The sequence below is a fragment of the Mastigoproctus giganteus genome, chromosome 2, assembly GCF_048544385.1.
Source record: "Mastigoproctus giganteus isolate SK-2022 chromosome 2, ASM4854438v1, whole genome shotgun sequence".
Taxonomy (NCBI): Eukaryota; Metazoa; Arthropoda; class Arachnida; order Uropygi; family Thelyphonidae; genus Mastigoproctus; species Mastigoproctus giganteus.
The window spans coordinates 130,487,518-130,504,666 of NC_143576.1; the positions used below are offsets into that span (position 1 = coordinate 130,487,518).

The 17,149-nt window shown below is 41.9% G+C and overlaps 1 protein-coding gene across 2 annotated transcripts in view; it reads right to left on the minus strand.

Annotated features, from left to right (window-relative positions):
- The window catches only part of drosha (ribonuclease 3 drosha), a 357,699-nt gene that overhangs the window by 73,318 nt on the left and 267,232 nt on the right, over positions 1–17,149 (minus strand). The window contains exons 17-18 of one of the 2 annotated variants that reach the window (XM_090389540.1): positions 9,084–9,199; positions 2,363–2,416 (exon numbers count right to left, since the gene is read on the minus strand). In XM_090389540.1, coding sequence (XP_090245666.1) covers positions 2,363–2,416; positions 9,084–9,199 — 170 coding nt within the window. The remainder of the gene's footprint in view (positions 1–2,362; positions 2,417–9,083; positions 9,200–17,149) is intronic. The other variant, XM_090389541.1, reaches the window with a different exon arrangement.

Genomic DNA, 17,149 nt, shown 5'->3' on the forward strand with positions numbered 1-17,149 from the left:
ACCTGCAATTGCTTAACTCTCTTCCAAACCAGTCTAAATATTATTATTATAAAAATAATAATAAAAAAATCTTTCTCCTTTATGAGAATTTTTCTGCCCCATGACAGGTATGGGTACTAAGTGCAAGTGGTGGTTGATTGCACCTGGTTACTATTATTATTGTTACTGCTGATCAAGAAACTCTCTTACTATTCTACAGGTGTTCAGAATTGCAGCTTTCTGGAGTTCTATGTAAGTGTTCTCTGGGAGGCCTATTGTTGCCAGATTCTTATGGAGGCTCTTTGGCACCATGCTAGTGGTTGACACAATGATCATTACTTGTTCCATATGCCACATATCTTTGACAGCCATCTTAGGTCTGAGTACTTCCTGGTCTTTTCCTCATATATTTTCTGGAGGTTGATGGTGTTGGGCACTGCTATGCTGATCACATAGGTAGCCATTTCCTTCTTATCAATGAGGATTGTCTAGTCTGTTGTGCGGGATCATCTTGTCCCTCATTACGGCATGGTCCCAGTATAGTCTGTGAGTACAGGTCTCTGGTGAGGCACATGCTTGAAATACAGTCAACTTTTTTTTGTTCAGCTAGTATTTTAGCTTCTGATGTATTATCCAGCCACCTGGTCATGTCTATGATGTAATCTGTCTGGGTGATCGCCCTGCATCCTGCGGTGATGTGCTGGATTGTTTCTGGGGCCAGCTGGCATAGTCAATATGTGTCATCTCTTATTCCTGGGTGCTTAGCAATGTATTTCCTGTAGTTCCTAGTGTTGATTAACTAGTCTTGGATGGCAAGTATGAATCCTTTTGTCTCAGGGAAGAGCCTTCTGTTCATGAGACAAGTGCTGGAAGGCATCTTATCTATGTAGTCTTGATGGAGGTCATTGTAGTGTTTATCATGGAGTGCCTTCTTTGCTCATCTTAGTCTTTATTTCTGTCTGTGTCAGTGTGGTCTCCTTGTTCAGGTTGAGTGTTGTGTTTGTCTATCTTTCTTATGGCTAGTAGGTTGATACTGCATTTCCTGGAAGTAATCCTGCAGGTTCTTAATCGCCTTCTTCTCTTGTTCATTGTTGTCAGTCAATCCCCTCCCTCCTTCTTTGCAGGCTATGGTCAGTCTCTCGATGGCTGACTTCAGGTGGTGTTAGCAGTGCTTGGTCATCATTATCCTAGTTAATCTCAATCTCCTCCACCTCAGTGTTGGTCCAATATATGATTCCAAAGGAGTATGTTAGTTGCATAAGTGTTTATGGCTGTGATTGTGTTCCTGCCATTCAGCTTTGATTTTAGCAGATGTCTCAGTTTCTGATGGTGTTTCTCAGCCAGGCGGGTCTTGATCTCCTTGTGCTTTAACTGGTAAGCCTGCATCATCCCAGATATTTGTATGTCTCTCTTTCTCTCTCTCTCTGCCACAGCTTCAATCTCTTCACTGGTCTTTAGCTGGTAGTTTTGTCTTACTGAACTTGATGCAATCCATGGATCTTGAATTTTTCGAGGCCAAATTGCATCCTGACGGTTCATTTTAATGCACCACTTTATGTGTTGGCTTCTTCTTCCCTCCCGGGGTGATCACTAGCGCAAGTTTGCTAGTGATCCTGCTTCCTGCTTGCACAAGTTGATCACTAACGCAAGCAGGAAGCAATTCCAGTAGAGTTGACTGGATGGGCTTGCCCTTCGGTTGTGGTAGCCATACAGGAGACAGCGCAACTCACTCCACTATCATCTACAGGAAACTATCTGACTTTTTGAACCGACCCCTCTGCACAAGGCCTGAACACAAGTGACTTTATTTTTCACCACGCTCGATGCAGTATATTCAATATTTCTACTTCCTCACCTTCTTAGAGCTAAGGAGGTGGACCTGTTTTAGCTTTGGCATCCAGTGGTGGGTATAGGAGCAACACCAGATGGCACCACCCTCTGCCTCAGCCATCACTTTGACCATGGGAAAGGTAGGTCCAATGAGATAACGTCTGCGATTTTTACCCCCACGGTGGAATTCAAGCCCAGGTCCATGATATTGGTGGCCCAGTATTTCCATTGGGCTAAGTGCACCACTTTTATTATTATATTGGTGTACAAATAACCAGGGTGGCAGCTAGACAGTTAAAATAAAATTCTGTTTATACTCTGGCATGCCCACTAGATTAAATGAGGTTACACTCAATCATTTTGGCAATGAATGGGCTATTAACATATTCGGCAGCCACACTGAATCAAGCCATAGTCAACTCAAACATTGTTGCACTCCCGGACTGACTTGACTCCTATATATAAACATTCTCAGATTAATAAATCTAACTGATAACAGAGGCCACATCTATAAATAATAGGGAGACAAGATCTCCAAATCTAAGAACCTTACTTTCAATAAAGGGACTGTGTCCACCCATTTCCGATCTCCATCCGGTTCCTGTTCCTGAAGTAAAAGGTTCAAAAAAGACAACATAAGTTACTTTATCACACTTATAATTAAACTAAGTTATTAAAAGCTACCCACAATCTTTAATAGTAACCTAGAGATAATACTAACATCGCATAATCAAAGAGCAACAATAAAAAGTTACCAGACTATATACTTGGGTGGGTGCGACCATAGGTAGGAATTACAACATTAAAATTCTAAATTAGATAATTAACAGAACTATTGAAATATAGGCACGAGGAATCCAGAACTACTGTTATAAAATACTGTATATAAGTGTTAAACTAGCATTTAAAGGTCACCATACTAATGAAATAGTGTATATGCATCTTTTGTGATTTAAATAAGGAATGCATGTTTATATTTCCTGAGAACTGGAATAAGAACTGTTATTTTTGTAGAACTCCTCCTGCAAGACTTTTATAACTGAATGTTGCAAAAGCCATTTCTCCATAGCACAAATTATCTTCTATTACTCACAATGTCCTCAATATCCTCCTAATCACAATGGAAAAAATGAAGTGAAATTAACGTCTTTTGATGCAATCACTTAAAGAAAGACTGTTTGCAATAGGGTGTCAAGCAGTTATCTGTATGCAATGGACTTCGAAATAATATTGAAGGATATTATTAAACATGCAGGCAACAATAATTTAATGAGGAAACACACCGCATTGAGATGAAAGAGCATAATTTAAATAATTAATTCATAATTTTAACTATACATTACAATTTCCAGATGTATCATTAGCATTAGTAGAGGCATTTGATGCAAGAAAGCAAGCTTATGCACCATCAGCCCAAAAAAAAAAAAAAAAAAACACCCACTTCCACTTCACCCCTCTGTTCGTTCAAAATACCTGTCCAGCTGAGCCTTAAACTTATTTAGGCTATCAACCTCCACCACAAGGGATGGAAGTCTGTTCCACCAACCAACCACCCGCTGGCTAAAGGCAAATTTCCGCACGTCTATCCTACATCTGTCTTTCCTCAATTTGAATTTATGCCCTCTCAGGTGATTTTTCTGAGCTAGAGGAAGAATCCCATCAGCATTGAGCATGCTTAAACCATTCAAGGCCTTATACACCTCTATCAGATCACCTCGCTGGTGCCTAGTCTCCAGACACTGTAATTTGCAAAACTTAAGCCTTTCTTCATAAGAGTTCCCCTTTGTTCCATTCACTAATCTTGTTGCCCTTCTCTGTACTCGTTCCAGCAGCTCTACATCCTTCTTGAAATGAGGCCTCCAGACCTGTATACAGTACTCTAGGTGTGGCCTGACCATTGCCTTATACAATGGAATAATCACCTCCTTATCCCTGCTGGAAAAATTCCTGTATATCATTGACAATACTCCATGAGCTACTCTTGCAGCCCGTCTGCACTGCTCAGAGAACTTCATATCTGCCTGCACAACCACCCCCAAGTCCCTTTCATTCTCTACCACTGTCAGTGTAGTACCACAGAGTTGATACGTTGCTCTGGGGTTGCTGTTTCCCATATGTAGTACTTTACATTTGTCAATGTTAAACTTCATTTGCCACTTCTCAGCCCATCTGTTCAACCTTTCCAGATCCTGTTGCAGCAGCATAGTGTCAGTAGTGTCCTTGACAACCCTGCCAAGGACACTACTGACACTATGCTGCTGCAACAGGATCTGGATATCTATCAAGATATCCACAGTTCCTTTTTATATGGAAGAAGGGTTAAACAACAATACAAGAAAACATATTATATCTTAATTCTGATAAATTATATGCACAGCTCATTGGACACAATGCAGCCAAAGAGAAATTGAGTATATGGAAGAAAAAACTTGATAAAAATGTTGGGCAGTTAGCAGTCATGGACCTGATTGGACAATGGAATGCCTCTACGAGGTTGTTAGCTCCTCTTTGCTGCAAGATGTGTTGATCAGTTGAGTGTGTGGCAAGGTTGGGCACGTGGTACATTTCCGTTTAAACTGTCAAAACTGTGGGCTATAGTTCCAAACCAACTGTCATGTGGGGACATTACCTCTGTTGAGCCAACCGAGCTAGTTGGGTGGGTAAATTGCCTGCCTGGCAACCCAAAGGTCGTGGGTTCAAAACCCGCACATGGGCTTGGATCAGAGTACAAAATGCAAAAACCTTGGGAGGTGCATTATGGCCAGAGAAACCAATTGGCCAACAACTAAAAAAAAAAAAAAACCCCTCTGTTGAATTGGAGGGTTGGAAACTGTGACCTGCAAAAAGTTTGCATTCTCTATAGAACACCATAGCTCCTATCCCCAATATCATATGGACTGGACAAAGAAAATATAATATGGGCATGCAAGACTTCTAGTTATCTACAAGGTCAATTTTCTTTGATGGGGCTCTCAATGCAGCAACATATTTGATACTCAAAATTGAGTATCACAGGAACTGCAAATGATGATAAGCTGCATGGAATTTTAGAGTATTTCTCAGTAGCATAAATGAGTACAAGGTCTTCATGCTGAAAGGTGCCTGTGGTCATCCACTATCTCCCCCACCACTATTAACCTTTTTCCAAACACAGCCCTGATTTAACCAGCTGATAACACCTTGTGAGAATTCAATAAGAGCAAAGTTACTACATATCAGTAAACCACTATTGATTTTTTTTTTAATGTAAACCCCAAACACTAGAGGTATTAGAATAGTACTTAGTACCGTGCTTGGGTTGGAGGTTGAGAAGATGAAAGAAGATATATGTTGACATTGAACTTGAACTTCTGTAGACTGTAATTTTCAGGAAATACGTATGAAGGAAGGTTGTTCCAGAAAACGGCAGCTGAATGAATAAACGAGGAAGACGAAAAGTTGGTACTGTGAGTTTGAAGTTGGACAGTAAATGGATGTTGGCTGGTGGCGGCACATGTTCGGACTGTTTTGAAAGAGAGAGCGGGAATTATAAAAGCTAATTCAGAAGAACAGTGCCCATGGAAATATCTGTAGAAGAGGCATGCAGCAGAAACAGTACATCTATGAGACAGCGAGTGCAGAGACTCTGTTAGAGATGAATCATTAATTAACCTAACTGCCCTCTTCTGAATGGAATCAAGAAGCCTGAGAGAGGTTTTTGGGGGAACCACCCCAGATGTGGGAACAATATTCCATGGCAGGGCGGATTTGCGATTTGTAAAGAGTGAACAGTAGTTTGGAAGAAAAGTAATGCTGAGAGCAAAAGAGAAAACCAAGTTTTTTTGATACAGAGGAAGCAATATTTTTAATATGCTTGTGCCAAGAGAGATTAGAAGTCAGGGTAATCCCCAAAAGAGATATATCATCTTGTCTAGAAATCGGAGTGTCACCAAAGATGAGCATAGGAGCAGAAGAATCCTTTTTGTGAGATATAAGACAAGACTGAGTTTTAGAAGGATTGAAATCAACTAAGTTGTCTTTGCTCCACTGGAGAATTACCTGGAGATCAGCATTTAAGGAATTAGTAGCAGATTTTCGAGAAGTTGAAGTTGATTGAGCAGGATAAGGTTTCTCAAAATGGAAAGTGGAATGCAATGTGCTATCATCAGCAAAACTATGGATAGGATTTCCAGTCGATGGAAGGTCATTAATATACAAGAGGAAAAGAATGGGGAAAGAACCGAACCTTGGGGGACACCAGCATTAATGGAGAAGTTATAAGACAGAGAGCCATCTACCATCACCCTCAGTGAGCGATCAGAGAGAAAACTGGATAACCAATTACAAAAAACAGTTGGCAAACCATAAGATGAAAACTTGTTTAAAAGACCTTTATGCCAAACACGATCGAAAGCCTTTGAGATGTCAAGAGCAACTGCTTGTGTTTCACTGAACTTTTCGATTGAATTAGTAACATAATGGGTAACATAAGCCAGAATATCACCAGTGGATCGACACTGATGGAATCCATACTGGCAATCATTGATCACACGGAAGGTTTCTAGGTAGTTTTAGAGTTGGCAGTTAATTGATCTCTCCATTACTTTAGAAAGAGTAGAAGTAATTGCAATGGAATGATAATTGGATGGGAGGGATTTGTCACCCTTTTTAGGAACTGGCTGGATATGAGCAAACTTCCAAGCAGAAGGAAATACACCTTTGGAATAATAAAGTGAAAAAAGATGGCAAACAGGAGTAAGTTCAGGAGCACAGGTTTTGAGAACAAGTGGAGAAATACCACCGGGACCTGGAGCTTTCTTAGCATCCAGATTCGTCAAAATCCTACTGACATTCTTTTTATAGCAGATCACAGGAGGCATTGAATGGAGTGTGTTGGGAATGGTAGGAGGTGTTTTACCAAGATCATTAATATATGAGTTGGAAGAAAAATGGGATGCTAGCAGGTCAGCTTTTTCCTTGGCTGAAGTAACAACAGAACCATCTGGTTTGGACAGAGGTGGGAGCAGAGATGGGCAAAAGTTGCGGCCAATGGCTTTGGCAAGAGACCAGAATGCTCGGTTACCATTAGGGCAAGATGCAAGTTTTCTACTCTTAGCCTGTTCAAACTCTAGTTTGGACTGATTAATAACTGCTTTTTGCAATTGTTGCAAGTTTTAGTGTAGGCAGAAAATGAAACTGAAGAATTAGAAATAAGCCAATTATGATATGCAACATTCTTCTCCTGAACAGCCTTAGCACATTTATTGGAAAACCAAGGTTTAGATAAAGGATAAGATTTTAAAGTGGACTGTGGGATAAAGGATTCCATTCTTGCAAGAATAATTTCACTGGCACGATCTGAGCAAACATTGACATCAGAAGTTTTGAAACAGTAATCCGACTAAGGAAAAGAAATCCTGCAGGTCATCCCATTTTGCATTCTTGTAATGCCAAATAATACGAGGTTGGGAATAGCCATGAGATAAAAGCTCCATTGGAGAAGAGACAATCACCAAGTTGTGATCTGAGGTGCCTAAAGGACCTCTCACTTTGACTGTGTACTTAGAAGGGTTGTTTGTGAGAAAAACATCAAGCATGTTGGCTGTATGGTTAGGATTGTCCGGTATTCTTGTAGGTAAATGAACAATCTGTGCAAGGTCATTAGTAATTGCAAAAGCCTCAGCATCTCGACCAACAGGGTAGGTATGACTAGAAAACGGAAGCCAGCTGGATTTGTGAACATTAAAATCACCAAGGAAAATTACCTCACTGTTAGGAAAGTTGGACTGGAGAAAGTCAAGTTGCAAAGAGAGGAAGTCAAAGAACTCCAAGTGATTAATGGAGTTGGGAGAATGGTAGAGACAACAGATGAATTTGACACAATGAGATAGAGAAATTTTAAGCCAGAGAAGATCGAAAAGAGGAGATTCCAAATTACCAAGTCTCTGACTGGGAATATCGGAAAGGACAAATGCACAAGTACCACCTTTGAGGCGAAAGGAATCATACAGCAAGTAATTTGGGCAACTGAGATGAGCAGTAGTTGAATCAACTGATAACTGAGATTCTGTCAGAAAAAGTACACGGGGTTTGACAGACTGCAAGTGGAAATGGACATCGTTGAGATTAGAATTGAAACCACGTATATTTGTAAAATGAATTAGGAAGCGTTTGGGAGGTTTAGATCTTTCTGCAGATAAGCTTACTCTATTAGTTTGACAATTCATGGTGTATTCAATAGTAAGAAAAAGTGGGTGGGACATGCTGTATGAAGTTTTTTTTTTTTTTTTGGTAGTTGTTGGCATATCGGCCTCTGTGGCCATAATGCACCTCCCAAGGTTTTTGCAGTACTTTGATCCAAGCCCCAGGCGGGATTCGAACCCGCGACCTTTGGGTTGCCAGGCAGGCACTTTACCCACCCAGCTAGCCTTTTCGGCCACTGCTGTATGAAGTAATGAAATTTTTGTATATGGCGTACACATGGTAAGAATATACCCAGATCCTAGACATAATGTGGCCTCGACAATGCCCCCCCGCATACACACCACTCGGACTCCCTCCAGTCACTATCTGGGAGAGAAGAGGTAGCAAGATTATACTCTAGCTGATTTGGAAGCCTCCTAGAAAGTTACCAATAGGTTCGGTACGGTGTAGTAACTAGCGGCCAGCCTGCGAACACTGTTTTAGAGCTGCACCCTCGAAATGTAAGGAAGATTGGATCTTTGCATGATGTCCATCATAACCTGAAAAGTCATCAGTCATAGTGCATGATGGAAGAGATGGGAAGTGTTGACTGGAACCTAGCTCTGGAGACTAAACATGGGTTCCACCACTTCAAGCCTCCAATAAGCAAAGTGGTTGTATTGCACCAGTTGATGAGAGTCATCTTCTAGGTAGTTTAAGAGTTGGCGGTTAATTGATTTCTCCATTAATTTAGAAAGAGTAGAAGTATTTGCAATGGGCCGATAATTGGATGGTAGGGATTTGTCACCCGTTTTAGGAACTGGCTGGATATGAGCAAACTTCCAAGCAGAAGGAAAAACACCTTTGGAATAAGAAAGTGAAAAAAGTGGTTGTTATATCCTAGTTTTGGACCAGCTCTGTCCAGATTATGTTACCAAACTGGATTAGTGAACTCACAGATGACAAGTGGAGCAATCACTTTTAGAGCACTATTGTATAGTATATGAGTTTCACATTACTCTCTAAGAAATAACACATTTGAAAAAAATATAATAAACAAAAAAAAAAAAAAAAGTACACTTTAAGATCTCCAAAAGTGGTACTCCAAATACCTGCAAAGGATGGGGTGGGTAGTTCATCCAAACATCAAGTAAAGTTGCATCACTGAACAAGGTTTCTGAAAATACTCGATCTGCAACTTGAATACCATGATCTAAAAACAAAGCTCCTAAAAAATTAAGAAAGAATTTAAATGAATATGAAATGTAAAAGCAATCCTAATCTATTAAGATTTTTTTTTTTTTTTTAAACTCTTGTTTTGTATGAACACATCAGGGATCTGAGAATCTTCATACAAGTTATTTATTTCAAAGAAAATCAGATGGTTGATTATGAATATTAAGCTACAAAAATTATTCTTTAAAATCACGTTCAAGGCTTTTAAAAATGTTACCTTTAATATTTAGACATGCATATTACATTAATTTACTAATCTCAATAATAATATTATTATTCTTTAATAACTGTAAAAATTATAATTACAGAGATCCCATAACAGAAACCAGAGGGATTTACAAAATCAGAAAAGCATTAAGGTTAAAAAAACATCATATTAAAAATAAACAAAAAAATTCACTCATGCAAAATTGCAGGAAGTTTAGCTCCTAATGCTGGGAGAAACGTAATACAATTAGTTTAAAACAGGTATTGTTCAGATGATTAAAGAAAACTATGAAATGATTAAGTTCTTGGCAGAAAGTGTGGCTCTAGCCTAAACATTTCTTCCACGTGGTACAAGTTCTTGCATGTAGTTAGTATCATACTTCCACAAATCCAGAACAATAGGGGACTCCATAAATGTCCAAATTATTATGCAAACACTTCCTCATTCATTCATTTCACAAATATACACACTCTCAGTTCCAATCAATAATGTCCATTTCCTCCTACAGTCAGCAAAATCCCGTGTATTTTTCTGATAGAATCGCAACTAGCAGTCAATTCAACCACTGCTCATCAGTTGTCCAAATTATTCACTGTATAATTCCTTTCGCTTGAAAGTGGTACAAGTGCATACGTTCACTCTGATATTCCCTGTCAGACTTTAGCAATTTGGAATCTCCTCTTTTCAATCTTCTCTGGCTTAAAATCTCTACAAATTCATTTCTTACTTCTATCTTCTCCCAACTCCACTAATCTCTTAGAACTCTTTCGTGTCCTCTCTTTGAAACTTGACTTTCTCCATTCCAACTTTCTGAGAGCGAGGAAATTTTCCTTGATGATTGTAATGTTCACAATCCCAGCTGGCTTCTGTTTTTCTAGTCACATAGACCCAGCCAGTCGAGATGCTGTGGCTTTTGCAATTACTAATGACCGTGCACTGATTGTTCACATAACAGATAATCCTAACCACAGAGCCAATACACTTGAAAGTTTCTCACAAACAACCCTTTTAAGTACACAGTTGAGGTGAGTGGTCCTCTAGGCACTCAGATTACAACTTGGTGATAATGTCTTCTTCAATGGAGCCTTCCTCTTGTTGTTTGGCATTACAAGAATGCAAAATGGGATAATGTGTGAGATTTCTTTTCTTTTCCTTAGTCAGATTAATGTTTCAAATCTTCTGATGTCAACGTTTGCTCAGATTGTGTCAGTGAAATTATTTTTGTAGGAATGGAATCCTTCATTCCACACTCCACCTTAATATCTGTCATATATCTAAACCTTGGTTTTCCAATAAATGTGGTAAGGCTGTTCAAGAGAAGAATGTTGTATATCGTAATTGGCTTGTATCCGAATCTCCAGGTTCATTTCTGCCTACATCAGAGCTTGCGACAATTGTAAAGCAGCTATTAATCAGTACAAATGAGATTTTGAACAGGCTAAGTATAAAACTTGCTTCTTGTCCAAATGGTAGTCGAGCATCCTGGATTCTTGCCAGAACTATTAGTCACAACTTTTGCCCATCTCTATTCCCACCTCTGTCAAAACCATATGTTTCTATTGCCACTTTAGCTAAAGATAAAGCTGATCTGCTAGCATTCTACTTTTCTTGTAATTCTTGTATTAATGATCTGGGCAAACCAACTCCTACAATTCACAGTACAATCCATTCGGCGGCGGTGACCTTGGCCGGCCGTTACGACCGGACACGTTATTTCGCGCTCCTGAATTTGTGTGGAAATGAAGTGTTTAAAATGTTAAATCAGTCTAAAAAAGTGTTCCACCTGAAAGAGCTTATCTGGAGGATTCCGTAGGTGAGATTAGTTTTAATATCTATTGGGAATTTAGTAAATTACCAGCGTTTCTATCTGTGTCCTTTGTTGTCAGACTACAATGGTCACCATGTGGCTGGCAGAAGGGCCATAGAGAGGCACTGATGTAAAGCAGAAGCCACGTTGGTAGTTTACACTTGACTGGGGAGTTGCCCAAACTGTGTTTAAAACTGAGCTGAAAGACCGCTCCACCAAACTGTACCGTAAACCGCCGAATTTTGTAAAATCGTGTGCTTCGAACATGTACTTAGTGTAGAGAACTATTTTTTACTGCGCCGTGCTACACTGGGACGGCCTGCGACGACACACATTCTGCTTCACCCATTGTTCTTGAACTGGAGGGTGTGACTACAGTGATCTGCATTATTGAGTGGGGAGGGTGACCCCCATGTGTGTAAATGCTTAAGCCTCTATTAGCGAGAGCTCCTGGTTGCCATCTACAGCCTTCGGCAGTAGCTTCGTCATCGCCACAAAAAGCAGCGACCACCTGCTTTTCACAGCATTAACTTTCCCACTATACTTGGGTGAAACCCCCCCCCCCAATCATTGGTGGGGAATCAAAAGTTTAGATTGACCACTGCTAGGCCCGAAATTGTGCCACGGACTTATGATCGGCAACATTTGTAAACATTCCTAGCCGGTTCTTGAGTGTGTGGATCCTACCTCGATAATCCGGATTAGTCTCGATAAACCGTACCTGAGACAAAATGATTAGCCATAGTCACAAATTGACTGAACTTCAGCCAGAAGATGAACACCAACGAAGAAGGCAACAACCTATCCTAGAGCAAAATGATGATTTGCAAATTATAGAGAAGAATGACCACGGTGATGGAGCACAGCCACAACAAACTTCAAAAAAGAAATACAAGAAATATGTCGCCCCGAGTACGGGAATGGAGACAAGATCGCAAAGTGAATCGAAAGACCAGCAAAACAATGAGGACCCCCAACCAGAGAACAGCGAAGAATTAAGTAAGCAGCCCCAGCCTACCATAGACCCCAGATTGCCGGATGGAACGGTACTGGACCAGGTTTTGGCCCTCCGGGTGGAGCTTGAAAACAAACTGAAAGACTCCGCAAGTAGAATCTCAGCTGCCCTTAGGGCTGATATTGTAGGAATATGGACCAAGCTGGAGACGGTCTTCCACAAGGTTCGCAGTGAGGCAGAAAGAAATGCAGCCAAACTGGAGGCCTACCAGGAATGTAGGGTCACACAGCAAATGCAACAGCGCATACCTACCTATGCAAGTGCACTGAGTAATCCACCAACTGTGACACAGATGCCAAGAAACGAACAGCCAAAGAAAAAGACACTCCTCCCAACGCCAAACCTGGTAATACTAAGGCCCAAAAATGCCGAGGAAATAACAACAAGTGAAGAAATTAAGGCAAAACTAATAAGCACCATGAAGGAAGACCTCAAACAAACCCAAATCAGAGGAATACGCAAGATGAGGAGCATAGGACTGGTAATAGAAACCGAGACAAAGAAAGAGATGCTAGGAATAATACAAAACCCGAAAATAGCCACTTTGGGTCTAACAGCTGAACCACCCAAAAGAAAAGGGCCAGCCATAATAATATACGACGTAGATAAAGACATCACACCGAACCAATTAGCGTACGAACTCTACCATAGAAACCTACAGGGTAAAATCCCTAACAAAAATCCACAAGAGATAGCAATGCCCAAATACTCCATTAAAGCGAGGGATGGAATAAACAAAAACTGGGTAGTAGAACTAACCCCGGAAGCCTGGCAAACCCTGAAGAACCAAACAAGGGTGTTTATAGAATGGGGCTGCTACCGATATCACGAACGTGTGGTCGTTCCGAAGTGCTACCGCTGCTGCAAGTTCGGTCACACCACGCATACGTGTGCACAAACCACCCCAACATGCGGCCACTGCTCAGAAAAAGGCCATGAATATAATGCCTGTCCCCACAAAGGTGTGGGACCTACCTGCGTAAACTGTAAAAACTTAAAGCTAGAGTACAAGCATTCACTGAGAGACCCCATGTGTCCCACATACCAACGAGCCAAGAGTTTATACCAAAGTAGGATTAACTATGGGGACGAAAATTAAAGCTTACAACACAAATATACTAAAAATAATTCAAATAAATGCGCAGAGGGCTAGAGCAGTAGCCGACCAGATCCGAGTTAAAGCTGAAGAGGAAAACGTCGATGTCATCATATTACAGGAGCCATACTCGCATGGGAAACGGGTTGTAGGCTACCCGCTCACCTACAAAGTGATACACACAGTTGAAGACACCCCATGGGCTGCTGTCCTGGTAAGGAACAGCAATATCACAGTGACTAAAATCACGCAGTTCTGCACGGAGTGGGCCGCCTGTGCCCAGCTAAATACAGCTTTAGGGAACCTGTACGTTGTGGCACTCTATTGTAGACCAGGACAACAGATAGATTTTGCAATCGAATATCTTCAATGCCTGCAGGACATCCTACCAAACCAAAAAATCATCATAGGAGCTGACGTGAACTGTCGATCCCCGACATGGCACAGTACTACCCCTGGCAGGCGTGGAACCCAAAATGGTCAACTCCTTGAGGATTACTTGGCAGGATCACAACTGACAGTGCTAAATCAACCTCACCACTTGCCAACCTTTTGCAACACCCTCTGGGAGGCTACGATCGATGTATCCCTAGCTACTAGGAACTTGGAGGGATTTGTGACTGACTGGAAGGTGGAGGAGGCATGGACTACCTCAGACCACCGAGCAATCACCTTTAAAATAATCAGACAACTGACAACAGTAACACGAACAAACCAACAGAAAAACAGATATGCAGTTGCCAAAGCAGACTGGATGTCATTCAAAAACCTGCTCATCACAGCCATAGAAAGCAACCCAGCCAGTATAAACCCACAAAATGACCCGGATGACCTTCTGAGGGGGACTACAGACCTAATACAAACCATTAGCGATCGAACAATCAAAAGAAAAAACCCAAAACCTGGTGCTGTTCCTTGGTGGACCCCAGAAATAGCCGTGCTTCGACGCCAGATGCAAAAAGCTAGGAAAGATTTCCAGAGAGCCCGTAGGACTTGGCCTGCACATGAAGTGGAGGCTTTAAGACAGCGCTATCGAGAAGTCAGAAATCAGTATACGGACGCGATACAGAAAAGCAAGAAGCGTTCCTGGGAGCGTCTAGTATCCACGACAGGAAGAACTGACCCCTGGGGTGTAGTTTACAAGGTGACTACAAACAAACTGCCCAGGGGGGAGGTGATCAGCACCACCAGGACCTCGCAAGGAGACTATACAACCACTTGGGAGCAATCAATGGGTAATATACTCGACACAATTTTCAAGGAACCCGCCACCCTAACTCTGCAAGAACAACATAAGATTTGCGAAGAAAATGAAAAATATATCACCCCTGCGCTCGAGCCCCCCTTCACCCATGAGGAACTCGGCGCGGCTGCTACCAGGATCAAAAACCGCAAATGCCCGGGACTTGATATGATCGAACCGGAGATACTGAAAAAAATAGTAGAAATTGCTCCGCAAATCCTACTCACCCTCTACAACAGATGTTTGGAAACAGGGAAATTCCCTGCAGCATGGAAAACTGCAAACACCAAGCTAATTCTGAAAAATCCTACTAAGAACCCAGAACATCCATCATCATACAGACCCATCGCTCTGCTCTCAGTAGTCAGTAAATTGTACGAGAGGCTACTCCACATGCGGATACAGAACCACTACGAAAGGGCAGGCCTGGCAGCTAAAAATCAGTTTGGCTTTAAGCCAGGATCCTCTACGGTGGATGCCCTTGGAGATCTGCTTAGGAAAGCACAAGAGTGCAGGAAAAAATATCTATTGGTCATTTCAGTCGATTTTGCCGGGGCGTTCGACTCACTTTGGTGGCCGAGCGTCCTGAACAGACTGAGAGAAGCTGCAGTACCAATCAACTTATACAAAGCAATGGAAGACTACCTTTCAGGCAGAAGAGTGGAAATAAATACAAATTATCAAAAAATCACAAGAAACATACATAGGGGATGTCCGCAGGGGTCTGTCTTGGGTCCTCTCATTTGGAACATGGTCTTGGACGATTTCCTGTGCCAGGACTTGGGGCTGGCTGAGGCCCAGGCCTTTGCGGACGATCTCATTGTTACTATTGAGGCAGATTCCAGAGTCCAACTGGAAAACATCGGCAATGAGGCAATGCAGAAATTACAATACTGGGCCACAAAAAACCAGCTAAAAATTGCACCGACGAAAACCATATCCATCTTGCTGAAAGGAACTCTTCAGGTACAGCGTCCGCCCCAAATAAAAATAAATGGCCTGACCATCAAACTCACCAAGCAAATGAAGTACTTAGGAGTTATCTTAGATAATAACCTATCCTTCATACCTCACCTGAAACACATAAGAATGAAAATAAGAAGATACTCAGCCCTAGTGGCTAGGATTACGAGGAAGGATTGGGGACTGAAAAAACGAACCCTATTGCTATATTATAAGTCAACCTTCATCCCAGCAATAATCTACGCAGCTGCAGTATGGTACACCAAAACATCACTGGTAACCAACAAGAAAATCCTGGATATGACACATAGGACCATCCTATTGACAACCACACGAGCTTGCCGCACGGTAAGCACACCTGCACTGCAGGTGCTTGCTGGCGCGCTACCCCTGGATTTAGAAGCTGTGAAAGCAGGACTGCTCTACTTGCACTCAAAGGGAGTGGCCGCAAATCATCAGGACTTCACAATCAACCCAGCAAGCAGTCAAAAAACGGAAAGAGCCCGACTACAGACCTACCTCCTTCAGGAGTGGCAGCAAAGATGGACAGAGACGACAAAGGGCGAGATCACTCGTAAATTCTTTCCAGAACTGAACAAAATATACCCAAGGCAACCGGGTTGGTTCTTCCCGGGCTTGCACCTGACCTCGTTACTCACAGGACATGGACCCTTCAACCAGAAACTGTTCAGCTTCTGCCTCGTCGATGAACCAAATTGCACGTGCGGGGAGGTCGAAAGCTGGGACCACCTGCTTTACGACTGCCCACAATACGAAGACCTCAGATGCACCCTCATCACGAAAATCCATTACCTCCCCAAAGGACTTGAACATCACTTCATTGACACGGAAGAGGAGTACCGAGCGTTCTCCCAGTATGCACAGGACCTCTTCACAAGGAGAAGGGTGTTAATTGCCATACATCGAGACTGATAGTACAGTAACATAAATCGCATAAGACAGAGACAATTCCTGGAAAAGAAAACTGTGGAAGAAAAGAAAATGAATGGAAAAGAAAGGAATAAAGAAAAGAAGGAAAAAAAGAAGAAGAAAAGAGAATCAACGGAGGAGAAAAAAAAAAAAAAAAAAAAAAGGGGGACAGGGATTGCCTCATGAGTGTCCCAATCTGAATCAAGTGGACAAGAATAGAGACAACAAACAACAAACTGCAGCTTAGCTCCCAAAGCCTCACGGCAGCCTGAAGAGGGCACCCTAGCCCCCTTCACCTTTAAACCCTACTCCCCTGGGGAGACGATTCTCTCGTCGCCCCCCCTCATTTCCACTCTGGTGGGGCATGGGCATGCCACACTAAACTTGGGGCTGTCTTCCCTATTGGCTCCATATTTCTGTCTTTCTCCCCCCAGTCTTCAGCCTTCCCCCCCTCTCTATCTTCACGCTAGCGAAGTCCCACACACCTAAATTTAAATACATCCAAAATATCTTCACCCACGTTCTGGCCCAACTCAAGCGACGTCAACCCCACGATTGACGTTGGTATGTGTATGCACGTTGTGTGTACATATGTGCATGTGTGTATATATGTACTTGTATGTACACATATATGCACCCAACTCAAGTGACGTCAACCCCACGATTAACGTTGGCACATG